The following is a 17,076-nucleotide window of genomic DNA, read 5'->3' as shown; positions in this document are numbered from 1 at the left end:
TATTTTTATTACATATTTTCCTCAATTACATTTCCAATACTATCCCAAAAGTCCCCCATAGCGCCCCCCACTTCCCTACCCACCCATTCCCATTCTCACACACTGCTCTTACATATTAGATGGCGACAGTGGCAGTGCTAGCGACAGAAGATGAACAGCATTGTGTCCTGGCACTCTAGGGCCTCTGTCTCAGCTCTGGCTGTGCCTGTGCCACACAGAGCAGAGTACCTCCTTCAGCACGGCTGTGCTGGGAGTGTCGCTCAGTGCTTGCCGATGACTGGGCTGCGGCCTCACCTGGCTCCATCTCCACATCCTCACCCATCCTATAGGGGGTTCGAAGTTCAACCCCTAGCTCTGCCTTTTCTGGATCATGCATCTGCTGTCAAGTCTAAGAAAGCTTCACCTAGTTCTAGATGCCCAAGTTCTTCATGAATTATTTCTCTCTTGTTTAATATGACATCATCAAGCATTAAGGAGATTTGCTCTCAGGCAATGGGTCACAAATGCCAACAGTGCCATGTCACTGGCACTCCTTGCTGTGAACAGGGGCCAGCCCCTCAGCCACAGGCTCACTTATGAAGCCATCAACATTCTTGATACAGTGAGAGAATGGTCGGTAACAAAGGCTATGGAGTGTGAGCTGTGCTAGATCCTGGGCTTAGAAGAAGTGCTGGCAGGGATGAGGCCCAGCCCCTCAACTGAGCCAGGCCAGGGATCGGCCAGAACTCAAAGCTCTTCTGATCCTTACTCAAATGACAGGCAGAGTGTGACAGAGCCCACCTTGGAACCCTCTCAGGTGGTATAGATCATGCAAGAAATCAAAAGGAGCAGGCGAAAGCTGACAGAATTTACTCATAAATGATAATGCTTCCAAAGGCCCACTGGAGGCCCGAGTCCTACAGGGGATTCACAAAACCCAGAGAAGGCCTTGCTGTGCGGTTTCTAAGTTCATCTTAGTCTGTCAGAGGCTCAGGCTCAAAGGGCAGACAGTGCAGTGCCCTGAAGAAGGACGCTGTGTCCTCCAAGACCTCTGCGCTGCATTGGAGGGGGAGAAGGCACAGCAACTGGTATCAGTGCTGGAAGGGAGCGGTTTTGCAGATGCCGGCTCAAGCCTGTTTCTAAGATTACATTGGTACTTACAGCTCAAGTGGAGCAGACTCCCTGCAGGAGCAGCCTGCCCCAGGGAATCCTCATAGACACCCATGAGAGCACTGAGCCCCACCTCACGAGGAGGGGTACACAATTAGTTAGATGGTTAAAGGAAAAATTAGCTAGAAACCGGAGGGTAAACTGCATGAGCAGATTTCAATCACAAAAAGTAGAATCGAAGCGTGGACTTTACTCACTAGGTTGTCGGTTTCCGGATCTTCACAGAAGAAGGGTTTCCCATCCTTTTCTTGCTTCCTGACAAAGTTCTCAATGTCCACATCGAAGCTGGCAGACGTCGTGCCTTCTGAGCCCTGTGTAGACTGCTCACACTTCTCAAACAACAAAGCTAGCAACGGAAATAGTGGGTGCCTGTGGGGAAACACAGCGAGGGTGTGCCACATCTCTCCAGAACACTCTGGGATGTGTGCACCAATGGGCCTCTCCCCACTCTGACACGGGGGTCCTTTATTCAGTCAGGTTGGCTTCTAACTCAAGGCTCTCCTGCCTCAGCCTCAAGTCCCTGGAGTTACAGATATGCATTGTCTGGCCTGTATGAATGGTTTTTAAACAGCCCGTTACTTATTTCTGCATATTCTTTTACATTTTTATTCCATATGTGTGTGTGTGTGTGTGTGTGTGTGTGTGTGCGCGCGCGCGCGCTCGCGCGTGCGCTATGTACATGCCTGGTACCCATGGAGGCCAGGAGAGGGTAGCAGATCCCTCGGGTCCTCTGGAAGAACAGCCCATCTCCACCCTACTGAGCCATCTCTCTTAACCCATCCGTTACTTGTTGTTACTTGTTTTTTAATTGGTTTATGGTATGGCTACTCTGAGTGGAAATGAAATATTTTTAATTGGGTTAGTTCTGCACTATATGAAAATATTTTTTCAAAACTCCTAATCATTTTTTTTTTTGGTTGTTTTTGTTTTTCAAGACAGTCTTTTTCTGTGTATCCCTGGCTGTCCTGGAACTCACTCTGTAGACCAGGCTGGTCTCGAACTCAGAAATCCACCTGCCTCTGCCTCCCAAGTACTGGGATTAAAGGCGTGTGCCACCATGCCCAGCCTAAAACTCCTAATCTTTTCATTAATTTTTTTCTTGTTATTTGTTCTATGTTCTATTGTTCTATTTGTCTCATTACATAGTCCAGGCTGGCCTCCATTCTTATTCCTGTAGTCCCAGCCTTCCAAGGCCTGGGATTAGAGCACAGACTACCGTGCCTGGATTCCAATCTTTATTGTGAACTACCCAACAATAAAATGGGCCGTTTTGGTGCTTACATCCTTCCATGTGTGTCTAGCCACCCCTACAAACAGGACACAGAGCAGCTCCAGGACTCCCAGTCCTTCCTGCTGTCCCTTTGAGCACCATGCTGGAAGCCCTGGTCCCAGCAGGGGTTACCATCATCAAGTTTTCTCTTGGTGTAATGGAAAAGCAATTATACAAAATGCAAGCCTTTGGAGAAGGGCTTCCGATAGCTGGGGCTCATGTGAACACGTGTGTGCAGCCACATACCTTTCTTTCAGTGGGCCCAGGCTGTTTCTAGTGTGAGGATCAAGATTGAAGCTTCTAACACACTGTGTACAGCTAGCTACGCATCTACATACCTGTGCTCACAGTGCGCTACTGTCAAAGGGAGGAAGCACGGCCAGGTGTGTGGTACACTTGGGAGGCAGAGGCAGGAGGACTGTTGTGAGTTCAAGGCCAGCTTTATCTATGTAGTGAGTTCCAGAACAGGCCAGGCCTACAGAGAGATCCTAACTCAAAAAGGATGAGACAACCTAAACCCCAAGTGCCCAAGTATCTGCTGATAGACAAATGTAGTATATGAACAGTGGAATAATGTTCAGCCTCAAAGAGGAAGAAAGTCCCAGCAGACTCTATTACAGTCCTGTTTAAAACATTTGATGTGAAGGAAGCCAGTCAAGAAAAGATACTACATAACTGAAGTGAGTGCTCTCTCAGGAGATACCTGGGGAGCTGAGGTCAAGTCTACAACTACTCTATGTGAAGGTCAGAGGACAAAGCTGTGGTGTTCTCCTCACTCTCTGTGGGTTCCGAATCAAGCTCAGGTCCTCTCATTGCATGGTAAGTGCTTGCCTTGCTGAGCCAGCTCTACCCCCTTCCCTCTTAGTCTTTATTATGTAGTCCAGACTGGTCTGGAACTGCCTCTCCCCAGTGCTGAGATTCTAAATGTGCACCACCATGCTTGGCCCAAAGATTTCCTGAAAGGTTACCCAAATTCAGGTTTATATTATTATTCTTTTATTATTAGAAGTACCATCTCAACCTGGAAAGTACTCAGTCTAGATCCCAGCTCTGACTTCCACTTCACATGTTTGCATCCTCTCTAGTCCTCTGAAAACCACACAGTCCACACCCAGGCACTACCTATAAATGGCCTGCTTGTCGGCATCCATTGGGGTCTGAGACTCGATGGGAGGAGGACTCACTCCTTCTGCATCTGGGTCAGAGCAGTTGGGATCTTGCTCTGTTTTTAACTCCGTGACCACCTGCATCTGTAAAAGATGAAGTTCTGTTACAGAATACATAAACAGTGCTGCTAACACTGAATTGGAAGATTACAGAACTGCCAATAACAACACAACACCAAGAGCAGCAATCCTTGGACTCTTTCTCGCATGTCTAAGAGCAGACAGCACAAAGGGCACGTGTATTAGGAAGTGAGAGGACTTGGAAGGTGTCACTGTGCATGGCTGACAGGCACTACACAGTAGAAGCTGACTCTTCTAGCCACACAGCTCCCGATGAGTGACTTGGTGAGAGGGTGAACAGCAGGTCTGTTCTTCTTATATTCATATACAAAACACTCAGGTTCAAGTTCTCCCACATGGAACCCTGTGCCATTATGCAAATGTGAACATGGGCTGGGGATATAAGTCATGTGCAACTTCCTACCTAGCTCTGACCCCCAGCATACACTCATGTATACACACACACACACACACACACACACAAGCGGTGTGATGGGTGGTTGTGAACCATACTGTGAGGTTCTAGGAAGCAAACTTCAGCCCTCTGTAAGAACAGTATGAGCTCCTAACCATTGAGCCATCTCTTCTACCACAACATACAATTTTAAACAAAGGGCACTTTATCTAGAAAGTAAAGACCAGCTGTGTTTACTAGGTTGTAACATTTTCACTGTGTTAAATAAGCTATATACCTGACTCCTCGATAAAATGTATTTAAGTCCTTAATGAAATATTGGCTACCCCTCCCCCTGAAACTTACTGACATAAGAGTCAAACTGTCCTTAGAGGCCACCCTGTCTCCACACATCCTGAAGGAGCACCAGTCAGGAGTCCCATCCCCAATGCTGTCCCCCAGAATGCTCTCCAGCAGTCCAGAAGGACATTCATCCTGTTGCCTTTAGAGATGGCACAACATACTTGGAGAATTCTCTTTCTTTTACTTTCAAAAAACAAGGCAACCTGGGGACTAGAGAGTGAAGAACACTCGCTGGCTATTCTTCCACAGAACCTGCTTTTGGTTCCTAGCACCCCCAGCTCCCAAGCACCTGTTAACTACAGTTCTAGGGGACCCAACACCCGCTTCTGGCCTCTGAGGGCTCCTCCACAGGTATGGAACACATCAACTCACACAGGCTCACACACATACATATTCTTAAAATAATAATAAAGCAACTAGCCAGACAAGGTGGCTCACACTTTTAATCCCAGCACTCAAGGGCAGAGGCAGGTGAATTACTGTGAGTTTAAGGCCAGCCTAGTCTACACAGTGAACAACAGGGGAGCCAGGGCTATTCAGTGAGATGTGACCTCAGAAAATTAAATAAACAAATATGCAATGAAAGCCTAAACAAACACAATCCTTTTAAAGATGACCTGGTGGTGTGTATAAAAAAAATCACAGGGGCTGGAGAGCTGGCTCAGAAGCTTAAAAAAGTACTGACTGATCTTCCAAAGGACTAGCGTTCAATTCCCAGCACCCACATGGCAGTTCACAACTGTCTGTAACTCTAAGATCTGACATTCTCACGCAGACATACATGCAGACAAAACACCAATGCACATAAAAGAAATACAATACTTTAAAAAAAAATCTAAAGACAGCTATAGTGTACAATAATAAATAAATCTTTAAAAAAAAAAAGGGGGGGCTGGTGAGATGGCTCAGCGGGTAAGAGCACTGACTGCTCTTCTGGAGGTCCTGAGTTCAAATCCCAGCAACCACATGGTGGCTCACAACTACCCATAATGAGATCTGATGCCCTCTTCTGGTGCATCTAAAGACAGCTACAGTGTATAATAATAAATAAATCTTAATAAATAAATAAAGCATTCAGGCAGAGAGGCAGGCGGATTTCTGAGTTCGAGGCCAGCCTGGTCTACAGAGTAAGTTCCAGGACAGCCAGGGCTATACAGAGAAACCCTGTCTCAGAAAAAAAGAAAAAGAAAAAAAAAAAAGTTAAAAAAAAAAAGCATTCTATGATGGTGTGACTGTCCACATGGGGGAGGGACATGGAGTGTCCCTGAAAGAGCAGCTGGCCCTGCTGCAGGAGGCTGCCACCATTCTGTCTGGTATAGGATATACACAGAAGACAGGTGGAAGACTAGTCTGAACAAAGACCTAAAGGCCTGGACGGGGAGGGTGGGCAGCTGGAGCAGCCAGAGGCAGAGCCTCCGGGCAGAGATCCCCAATAGTCTGGAGATGCAGGGCGGCCTAATGGTCTAGCATGGGCAGTTTGGATCTTGCCTGACAAGCATTTCAGGCCTCAGGGAAGACATATATTATTAGATTTGCATTATTAAAAAAAAAAAAAAGAAAAAACAGCCGCCCAGTGCTGGGTGTGGTAGCCCATACCAGTAATTCAGCCCTGGAGGGAGGCAGGAGGTCAGGAGTTAAAAGTCATCCTCCGATACCAGAAAGGTTAGAGGCCAGCCTGAGGCTCGGGTCTTCAAACAACAAAACAGCAAAAGAAGAAGGAAGTGGGGGGGGGGAGGGGCGCGGGGGGAGGGGTGAAGGAAGGAAGGGAAGGGAAGGTGAAGGAAAAGAAAAAGGCCTAAGGCAGACTCAAAATAGTAAAAAACACTAAACAAAACCTACTATTTGCAAGCAGACAGAAATGGTGCAAAACTGGTCATCAAGGAAAGGGAGGCAGAGCTTGCCTCCGCTCCCACACACCCTTGACAGACTCCCCTGGTCTCCCTCAAATCCTCAGGCTGGGACAAGAGGCCAGGTGGCAGTCCTTCTCTGCCTACTCTGCCAAGTAGGCACACAACAGCCCAACTGAGACCAGCCAGGGAGCACTCAGCAGGACCCCGGGTGTAAGGAGGGGCGGGGCCAGTAAGTCAGCTGAGCTTCGGCTCCTCAACTGCCATGGGTGCACACACTGCACCTAGAAAAACACTGGACAGCCTCAGTGAGCGGACCATCGACTAGTCGCCCTCATCAAAACACAACAGTCCAAGCACACACAAGGTCTGTGGTGAAGCCCCACTAAGGGCAGTGCCAGCCCTTACTTACTGACTTACTAGGACAGTGCCAGCCTATCACCACTGGGGAGAGAAAGCCATACGATTCCCATTTTATTTTATTTTGATTTACATATATATGAGCTGGAGTTACAGGCAGTTGTAAGCTGCCAGGGATTCTGGGAACTGAACTCAGATGCTCTGTAAGAGAATATACAATTTTTTGTAAGAGAATATACAATTTTTTTTAAAAGATTTATTTATTTATTTCATGTATGTGGGTATACTGTCACTGTTGCTGTCTTCAGACACTCCAGAAGAGGGCATCAGATGTCCATTACAGATGGCTGTGAGCCACCGTGTGGTTGCTGAGAATTGAACTCAGGACCTCTGTTACCCACTGAGCCATCTCCCTAGCACAAGAATATACAGTCTTAATGCTGTGCCATCTCTCCAGACCCAGGGTTCCCTACTTGTAATCTCTTTCTGATACTCAGAAGGCTGAGGCAGTACTGCCACAAGTTTAAGGCCAGGAGCAGGAGACCCTGTCTCACCAAACAACATATAGGGGCAAGCCAGACGGCACAGTAGATAAAGGCACTTGCTGCCAAGACTGACAAGCTGACTTCAGAGCCTGGTACCCGCCCAGTGGAAGGAGACCTGACTCTTGCCACTTGTCCCCTGACCTCTACATGTGTCCTTTGGGACACGTGCATCTATATGCAACAAGCAAATATTAAAAACAAACCAGAGCCAGGCACACGGTGCACACCTATGCCCTAGCACTTAGGACAACAAGGCAGGTGGATTGGGAGTTCAAGGCCAGTCGAGGCTATGCAGAAAGACTGTCTCAATACCAAAACTTCCTGAACACCCAGCTAAAGGGGACCAGCATTCAAGTGTTTGCCAAGCGTGACACCCTAAACTCCATTACTAGCATTGCAAAATCACAAATACCCATCTGGGTTTTCTGTCTTTTTCCTTCCCAGTGCTGAGATCAACCCAGGTCTTCACAAATGCTAGGTCAGTGCCTGTTTTGGTTTGGTTTTTCGAGACAGGGTTTCTCTGTATAGCCCTGGCTGTCCTGGAACTCCCTTTGTAGACCAGGCTGGCCTCGAACTCAGAAATCCAGCTGCCTCTGCCTCCCGAGTGCTGGGATTAAAGGTGGGCGCCACCATGCCCGGCTACCTGTTTTGTTTTGTATTGTTGTTTTTTGTATTATGTTGTTTATTGAAATAGGGTTTCTCTGTGTAGCTCTGGCTGTCCTGGAACTCCTTCCATAGACCCAGCTGGCCTCGAACTCAAGAGATTCACCAGCCTTTGCCTCCATCTCCTGAGTGCTAGATTACAGGCATGCACCACCACCACCACCACCGGCACCACCGGCGCCGGCAAGCACCCACCCAGTTTTTAATCTCTAGCACCATAAGCTTGCATGCGCAATAAAATAGCCTAAAATTGGTTTGGCAGCTGGCCAGGAGGTGGTCACTTAAGGAGTTAACATGAGCAACTGCTAGCTCTGAGCTCTGATAGTAATGGATGTCTAATGTATTTAAAGTAGGATATGCAAGCTCCTGCAGGCTAAACAGCCACAGAGTGCTGTCTGAATTCACTGTCAGGTCGCCTGGTGGTTGTCAGGATGCAGACTAAGTCAGGGCCTTACTTGCTGTCCATCTTGATAGCTGTCTATACTTAGCGTCTGTGTCGCCATCATGGTTAGTGAGAGTCCACTTCAGACATCAGATCATCTTGAGTGAGAAGCACACGGTGTCTAGGGAAATACGAGAGAAGAGCACCAGTTAGCACTTCCTCAGCATGCCTTGTCTTTTAGCTCAGAGCATTATGGAGTGTCTAAAAACTGGACCCTTTTACGTGGAGGGACAATCCCTGAACTCTAAGCAAACCCTCCTTGGTAACACTACGCTTGCTTAGCAGTCACTCATCTTCCTGTGCTGGGGCCCAACCCACTATTATATGGTCAACCACACTCCTTTATCCCCTAACAAGGAGCCAGTAAATTCCTCCACATAAAAGGCACTGGGTAGGGCCCTGGGACACCAAAGCACAGGAGTCAGCCTAGAGAAGCCCAGCCTTCCTTGAATATATGGCAGTCGAGGGCAGAGTAGGAGACAGTAGGAGAGATACCAGAGGCACCACAGGATAGGATCATGAGAAGAAAGGGAAGGTATGGAGAGGTTCCCAGGATGTGTGGGCAGAGCAGTCCTCCCCAGGGAAGGGCCATCTAAGAAAGGCTTGAGAATCTGCTGAGACTAGAGGAGAAAGAAAGGAAATGGCTAGAGCGAAATGAAGATAACGTGCCCCACCGGTGCAGACGGCACCCTGACAGATCTGTGTGTAGCACAAGTAAGTAAGCAATGGCCCTTTGCTTAGTGACAATAGAAACCCTCAAACAGTGTTGCTGAGCTGGATCGATGGCCAGGGTCTGACGAGCATGAGAAGGGGGACAGGCTGATGCAGTGTGTCAGCACAGGGTCAGCTCCACCTGGCCTAGAGTAGCAAGATGGAGCTTGCCTAGTCACTCCAAGGCCAAGGGCAGGTACATCTCTTGTTCTGCACTAGCAGAAGCAACCAAGGGTCACCGAAGGAAGTACAGTTATGCTAGATATTGTGCTAAACAGAAGCACATACAGCCCGAGCGGGCAAGCTAAGGGCAGGAATGAGCTGCATACCTCAGCTCAAAGAAGCCCTCCAGCAATGTAGTGGTGGCAAGAGCTAGGCCACCTCTTGAGCACATGGTAGCCCCTGGGGGTTCTTATATGATGCCCACTTTATATCTGAGCAGTCAGAATAACGGGGACAAGGGCACACAGCTGACCAAACGTGAGCTAGACACATCTCAGCAGCCTCACTCTGAGGCTGTCCCCAGGTACCAGAGCTTTTCACAGGCCCAGGAGCTAGCACAAGGGGAAGGGACTAATATGGAAATTCACTGGATGCTGAGGACAGATGGCACAGACACAAATCACTGACAAACCCTGGCAAGTCAATGTCAGGAGTGATGAGGTACGGGATCCAGGTTGGGACAGAGGATAATGATGGAGCAGTAGGCACCTTAGAGGAGAGGTCTGACTAGTGAAGTGGTAGCAGGCCACCTACCACCCTGTGCAGAAAGAAGCCAGGAGGCAAGATGGCTGAAAAGGTTGGAGAAGACAGTAGGGATATGTCTGATCAGGTGAGCTTGTGGCTACAGCGAGGACAGCAAGTCCGTGGGTACACACCAACAGCAGGAGTGAGCAGCAGGTGACTCATGCTCTGACCACACAGACAAACCAGACTGAATGGCTGAGGGGTACAGGAACCAAGATGGGGCACTGTAGGCACAAGAGTCAGAGAAGGCGAGCCAGGAACCTGCAGGTGTACTAAGGGAGCAGGGGTGGGTCCAAGCTTCCCACCTGAGCACCTGGAAGAACAGAGCCGTGCACGGGTCCCGAGACGAGCAAACATCTAAGAACAGCTCCATGGCTTGGGAGGGAAACAAGGCAGGACATCTCAGGCTGCAGACGAGTCTCAAGATACCTTCCCGGAAACTGAGCAGAGGAGCCGGGGCTGGAATCACTTGGTCACCATCAGGGCACAGAGGGTACACATGGAGATGAGCTGAGTCCTCCACAAGACACGTCCCACTCTAACACCCAGCACCTAAGCATGGACCAGATTTAGAAACAGGGTCTTACAGATGGAACGACACTAAGGGTCTTGAGATGAAACACCTCTGGACTTAGGATGGAGTAACTGGTTGTCTAGATGAGAGGAGAGGGAGATTTGAGACACACAAAGAGGCTCACGATGGCAAGATAGCGGTACACACTGGAGTAATAAATACAGCTTTAAGCCCAGGAAGCCTAAGCACTGCTCGGGTCACCAGAAGCTGGAAGAGGAAAAGGACAGGCCCCCAGAGCCGTCAGAGGGAGTGTAGCCCTGTCTGCACCTTGACCACAGATTTCTAGAACCATGAGAGAATCCACTTTAGGGGTGGGGTAGGTGATTGTACTGTGTAGTAGACCCAGTTTGTGGTCATTTGGCACAGCAGCCCTAGTAAGGCAATGCACATATACACACAATATGAAGCCAAGAGACTGAAGAGACCAAAAGGAAGACAGAAGACAGTATGTGAGGGAGGGGATGGCCTGGAGGTCAGAGGATAAGAGGGCACAGTCTGACAAGAGAAGCAGAATAGAACTGCTTACACTATATAAGAGAGGGGCCCAAGGTGGGGGAGTGCCAACCATGTTAAGAACTCCCTCGGGATCAGAAAGGGGAGGACTGAGTTAACAGCTGGTGAGCAGAAGGAAAGGAGGGTGAGGAGCAAAACAAAGAAAGACCCATGGCCCCTACCAGCATAGCACCATGTTCCGATGAACTGTCTGTACTAGGGGGGGAAGAAACACTTTAAAGAAGCAGCGATCCAGACAGCCACTCACAAGACGGGTGAGTGCACTGAAGCAACTAGGGTAAATGCTCTTGTCTTGTCCTTTCCTTTGGTGACAAGGTCTCCTCTCTATGTAAACCAGGCTGGCTTCAAACTCACAGATTCACCTGCCTTTGCCTCCAAAGTGATTAAAGTCATGTGCCGTTTTATGCTTGGTCTCCAAGTTAAATCTCTAAAACGCTGTTACGTCTGATAAAATCTGTGTTCCACCTCACCCAGGACCCTGTTCTTGAAACAGAGACCCACACACCTACAGCTTGCTCCAGAGCTTCTCTTACTGCCCTTGGCTGTGGCTACAGTCTGGCTTCTCTTCAGTTTTGCCTCCACCTGAACTTCCATCCTCAGATCCAGCACAGCACAGTCCCCTCTGATTTCCATCTCTGCAGCTGCCACCTGCCTGCCAGAGCCTAAGTCTGGCCTTGCTCCAAACCATTCTCCAGGCTTTCTAAAATGCAAATCTGGTCATGTGACTATTGCCTCTACCCAAGCCCATCCCCAGACATCAGCCCACCCCCACCTTCCTTCCCTGTCTCCAAGAGTACACACCCTCAAACTCATCACCTTGTCTCCATTCTCTCCCTGCACAGGTCCTACCCCTCCCTAGATGCTCTGCCCACCCTCTCTAGCTATGAGCTGCATCATTCACACCACTGGAACTCACAGAGATCTGCCTGGCTCTGCCTCCTGGGTGCTGGGATTAAAGGTGTGTGCCACCATACCCAACCTCTTATAAAAATATTTTAAACAACCTGCTTTCCAAAAACAGTCAAAGAGCCTTGGCACTCTCTTGAGTAGATAACCCCCTTTTGGTCATGCTGGATGGAGAGGGACTCTTGCTGTGAATGGCACTGTATCTTCCAGGGTAGCCAGACCTCGAATCCAACACTATATTGACAGTTCTCCATTAAAATCAGCAGTCTAGGAGTGACTATGTCACACAAATGGCTGGTCCTGTCCTGCTTCCCGACAGCTCTTGCTGGACACTTTCCATGTGGCACATGGCGAAGGTGCCATTGCTGGGAGACAGTTTTCCATGAACATCTTCAAGTCTCACTGAGGAGGCTTCCTGGGCAAAGACCTGGCTAAAAGACGATGGCCAATGGACACACAAGGGAAGCTGAGACAGTGTAACAACCCAGAGATGTAGTCTCTTCAGAACAGGGTATTGGGGAACCTCCCAAAGACTTGCTCACTGCAGTCCCAGAGCACAGCATGTGTGCTTATGGTTGTACTCAGTGACACATTACTGTGCCGCACTCCCCTCGGTGGGTACACTGGACCAGTATTCAGTACCTACACACGCTCCTAGCCTCATAATCCCGTAGCTCTTCTCCTGCGACAACATCTGTCTTTTATCACTTCATCCTGGGGTATTGGGATCCGAGAGATCAGAGTGACCCAGAGACAGGTCTCCGATCTGAACCCATGCATACACTCACACATACTATGTACTTTTCCACTACTGTAGGGACAGAGGGGATGTTCAGTTGACAGCGGAAGGGACAGGCATCCTAAGCTGGCTGAATGACTCTCACAACCCCCACACAGAGTTCAGCTCTGCAATCGCTCTTAACTCTTCCAAGAACAGAATGGTCACTTCCTATAAACTCTCGGTCACAAAGCACGCCTGACAGGCCCTGCAGAAGTGTCTACAGAGACCTCTCTGAAGCAAACAAGTGACTGACAGACTGAAGGGCCTACTTTGGGTCAATGTAGGGAAGGAGTGAATATGCTGGAGCGGTTTTTGTTCTGTTTTTACTTTTCTAAGACCAGGAGGCCGGGTGGTGGTGGCGCACGCCTTTAATCCCAGCACTTGGGAGGCAGAGGCAGGGGATTTCTGAGTTCGAGGCCAGCCTGGTCTACAAAATGAGTTCCAGGACAGCCAGGGCTGTACAGAGAAACCCTGTCTCAAAACAAAAACAAAAATACCCCCCCCAAACAAACAAACAAACAAACCAAAAACAAAACAAAACAAACAAACAAACAAACAAAAAAACCCAGGAGATTCCAGCAGGGGAAGGAAAAGACAAGAGCTACTAGAGCCAGACTTCCCAGGGACAGATTGCGGGGTGGGTTCAGGGCATTCTATGGTGCTGGGGAAGTGGGGATTTCAGTGTGCATGCGAGGTTTTAATGCAGAGAAATACAGAGGTAGATATCCATGTGTGATATCTACCCACACATATTTCTTCCATCCACTGAAAGGGACCCAGTACCAACAGCAATGGGTGCTTTGCAGGAATATAAGATGAGCCTAGAACTTGTGTTCAAAAACGCATGTGCGGGGAAGGGGTGGGAGAGTTGGTGTTGTACTTCCAACTTGCAGGAGCTTCCCTAGGCTGACTGGAACTGGAGTGAGAGGCTGTGGGCCAATGCTGCTGGTTGGCCACTCCTAACTCTGACCAGGCTCCTCTCTCTGACCCCCTTCTGAAGCAGGGCTCCTATACAACGGTGGCTGTCAAAGTAGTCCTGTCTTTAACAAGAGGCTTCAGACTACTACTCTCTGATACCTGAACACCTATGGCACCTTATTAAACGCACCCTTCCCAGAAGGTGTCTGGTGACTCTGGTCTGTCCTCAACAAGAGCCCTGTCACATTAAGTCACATGTCTCCCATCCATGCTGTCTATTGATTTTCCAAGTTCCTTGCCAGAATGTCTACAAATGGCCTCTAGTCCATTCTCAGTGGGACTCTCACTCCTGTCAGAACCTTGTAGGCACCTGGTATTTACTCTCCACGCTGCTGCCAACCTTCTGGCCTTCCAGGCTCCTTCTGAAACCACTCATCCACCTCCACCTATCTTTGGGCTTTTCCAAATTCCTCCCACAAACAAGATCCATCCTGGATTTCCCATCCAGATTCCTGCTCCTGAGCTCTCAATTTCCATCCCCCCAACCCCACTCCCCCTGTGCTGAGAGCTGAGCTAGTCTCCCCACTGCAGAGCTACCTGCTTAGTCCCTGTTCCTGTTGGGATGGCCCTGAAGTATTTCTGCCTTACTGGTTTTAACACGGCCACTGGGTGAGTTTTTTCTTTGTAATGTAAATATTCATGAAAATAAATGAGGGACAAGGAAAAGACTACAAGAATTCTAAGACAGGACTGCATTGCGATACCAGCTCATTTTATTACAAAAACAAAAAGAAAGAAGAAAAGAAGACAGAAAAAGCGTGCTCTCTCTCTCTTATCCAGGCTCTGTGTAGTTCTGACTTGCTTTGTAGACCAGGCTACTCTCAAACTCAGTGATCCACCTGCCTCTGCCTCCAAGTGCTGGGATCAAGGCAAGCAACCATGCTTTTGGATTTTTTAGTTTCTAGAACTATAAGTCAAATAAGCTTTTTTTGGAGACAAGGTTGCTCTGTGTGGCTATTCTAGATTCTAGAGCTTGTCTCTGTAGACCCGGCTGGCCTTAAGCTCACAGATCCACCTGCCTGTGCCTCCCTGAATGCTGGGATTAAAGGAATGTGTCATCACCACCCAGACTACATTTTATTATTTATAACCTTCCTATTCTCAAGTGAGAGTAGGTGGGGCCTTGTTGGAGAAGGCCCTGTTGAAGTAGGTGCCTAGAGGCAGAGGCATGCCTTTAACCAGTAGAGCTAGCCAGATCCCTTCCTGTCTGCTTACTGGGTACCATGAGATAAAGTTATTCTCCACCATGATGTTTGTGACGTTTGTCTTGCTGTTGGCCTAAAAGCAACAGGCAGCCAACCATGGGCTGAAACCTGAGTCTGTGAGTCAAAATGTTTCCTCTCGTAAGTTGTGTGTGGCAAGTATCTGCCGCAGTGATGAAATCCCCACAGAAAACTGGCCCCAAGACGCTGCTGGATATGGTGACTACCTGAGCAGCAGCAGCAGCAGCAGCCTCTGGGTTTGTTTGTGGGAGGAATTTGGAAAAGCCCAAAGATGAGACGTTTTTCATCACTTTAGGTGGAGGTGGATGAATGGTTTCAGGAGGAGCCTGGAAGGCCAGAAGGTTGGCAGCAGTGTGGAGAGTAAATACCGAGTGCCTACAAGGTTCTGACAGGAGTGAGAGTCCCACTGAGAATCGCACTGGATGCAGGCCATTTGTGGACATTCTGGCAAAGAACTTGCCTATGTCTTGTCTATGGCAAAATGTGTGGGGCTGAATTGAAGGCAGATGGCCTAGTTCAGCTTGTGAAAGGAAGTCCCAGTCAGTCTATGATGTGCTTATTATTGGTGTGTACTTCTGGACACGTTTACAGTGGAAATCGTGGGCAAAAAGCAGAAGAGAACGATCTGGAAAAAACAGTTTAGACAAGAGGAGCTCACTTAGAATTCCAGACAAGAGCATACTGTAGAAGACTAGAGATAATAAAAAGAAGCCAAGTAGTGTGCATCAGGACGACAACAAAGACGCTGTGAGGTCACCTCAGAAATCGGCCAGATGCCCCCGCACCCCTCCCCCAGGCTTAAGGATATAAAGGCATAGATTCATTTGACTCCCTAAGAACAAAGGGCTTCTGGGACTTTGCTATAGGAATGAAGCTTTGCAACCAGACAAATGCAAGGTTTACAGGGTGTTGCACAGAGACTCGGACCCAGTTTTCAAAGGAAGGTCTAAGAGACCAGGTAAAGTGTGATAGGGCTGGAGTCCCTGCGAGTAGGCTTGAGTGATTCTGAACATTAACTGACATGAGATGGGAGACCCTATATGTGAGAGACACTGACGATGCAGAATTTCTGTGGGGAAAGCTACAAGCAATGAATGGAGTCAGCTTAAGAATTAGGATGTGGGGTGGGGAGGGGGGATGAGAATTCAGGGACTGCAAATAGCAGATCACAGAGGTGGAACTGTGAGGTGGAAACATAAAAGTTCTTTGGAAAGTTGGTTGGATGGTGTTTTGCTAGGGCAAACACGTAACAGTGGACTCGGGTGTGAAAGGCTCAGGCTGACTCATGAAGGAACATTTAGCTGAAGCAGACACAGGAGAGAGGACGATGTTCTGCAAAAGCAAGCATGTGAAAGGACATGTGAAGGATTCTTTGCTAACAACACACATGTATTGGTCCATCTAACATTGCATAGTTGACCTCCATTTGTAGGGACTCCATAGAAACACGCCAAAAAACGTCTGGTGGCGTGCTGCAGTTTCTTGCCACTTCCAAGGACTCGGGCTGATTGGCAGAGTGGTGTCAGCTGAGACAGATGCACGTGCTGAGACAAGGCATGTGGAGGACACGTGATGTTTAGAGGGTGTAAACAGGACTCATGGAGTGACAGAGACAGAGCTTGGCTTGCTGGTACAGCTAACTGTGCAATGCTTGTCGGTCTCTGTCTTTGCTGATCTTCACTTCCCCGAGAGAGGCACAGTCTAGAACTTCCGGTGTTCCTGTTGGTCCCTCCAGCTGGGGCTAAGCCTGGCTGTCTCTGCTAGGTCATGTCACCACTGTTGCTATCCCGACTACTGATGTATCTGTGCTGGGCTGCTGGTGTATCTGTGAAGTGTTTGCGATGATGACTTGTGAAGTGAACTGCTGAGTTCCAGACAATGCAGACGGGAGTTGCTCCAAACGAACCACTTCTCCGGTATCCTTTCTTTTCCACTACCTCTGGTGGGTGGTGGGCTAACAGGGAAGCTAAAGCATTTAAAACCTATCATTAAAAATAAGACTTAAGGGCTGGTGAGATGGCTCAGTGGGTAAGAGCACCCAACTGCTCTTCCAAAGGTCCAGAGTTCAAATCCCAGCAACCACATGGTGGCTCATAACCATCTGTAACGAGATCTGGCTCCCTCTTCTGGAGTGTCTGAAGACAGCTACAATGTACTTACATATAATCAATAAATAAATCTTTAAAAAAAAAATAAGACTTAAAAAAAATCTTATTGTTACGGAGCTGCCCGAGCCCTTTCAAGGGCCCATCAAGACACCAAGTGGCCGGGCGTGGTGGCACACTCCTTTAATCCCAGCACTTGGGAGGCAGAGGCAGGCGGATTTCTGAGTTCAAGGCCAGCCTGGTCTACAAAGTGAGTGCCAGGACAGCCAGGGCTACACA

General features: G+C 48.6%; 1 protein-coding gene across 4 annotated transcripts in view; it reads right to left on the bottom strand.

Moving 5' to 3' along the window:
* The window catches only part of Pknox1 (PBX/knotted 1 homeobox 1), a 43,474-nt gene that overhangs the window by 15,281 nt on the left and 11,117 nt on the right, over nucleotides 1-17,076 (bottom strand). For 3 of the 4 annotated variants that reach the window (XM_029471437.1, XM_029471436.1, XM_021149612.2), the window contains exons 2-5: nucleotides 10,023-10,269; nucleotides 8,273-8,380; nucleotides 3,542-3,669; nucleotides 1,347-1,518 (exon numbers count right to left, since the gene is read on the bottom strand). In XM_029471437.1, coding sequence (XP_029327297.1) covers nucleotides 1,347-1,518; nucleotides 3,542-3,669; nucleotides 8,273-8,323 — 351 coding nt within the window. In that variant the 5' untranslated portion in view covers nucleotides 8,324-8,380; nucleotides 10,023-10,269. The remainder of the gene's footprint in view (nucleotides 1-1,346; nucleotides 1,519-3,541; nucleotides 3,670-8,272; nucleotides 8,381-10,022; nucleotides 10,270-17,076) is intronic. The other variant, XM_021149613.2, reaches the window with a different exon arrangement.

Source organism: Mus caroli, chromosome 17 (genome assembly GCF_900094665.2).
Source record: "Mus caroli chromosome 17, CAROLI_EIJ_v1.1, whole genome shotgun sequence".
In the NCBI taxonomy this organism is placed as follows: Eukaryota; Metazoa; Chordata; class Mammalia; order Rodentia; family Muridae; genus Mus; species Mus caroli.
The sequence above is the reverse complement of the archived record's forward strand: the minus strand, read 5'-3'. Positions and strand labels throughout refer to the sequence as shown.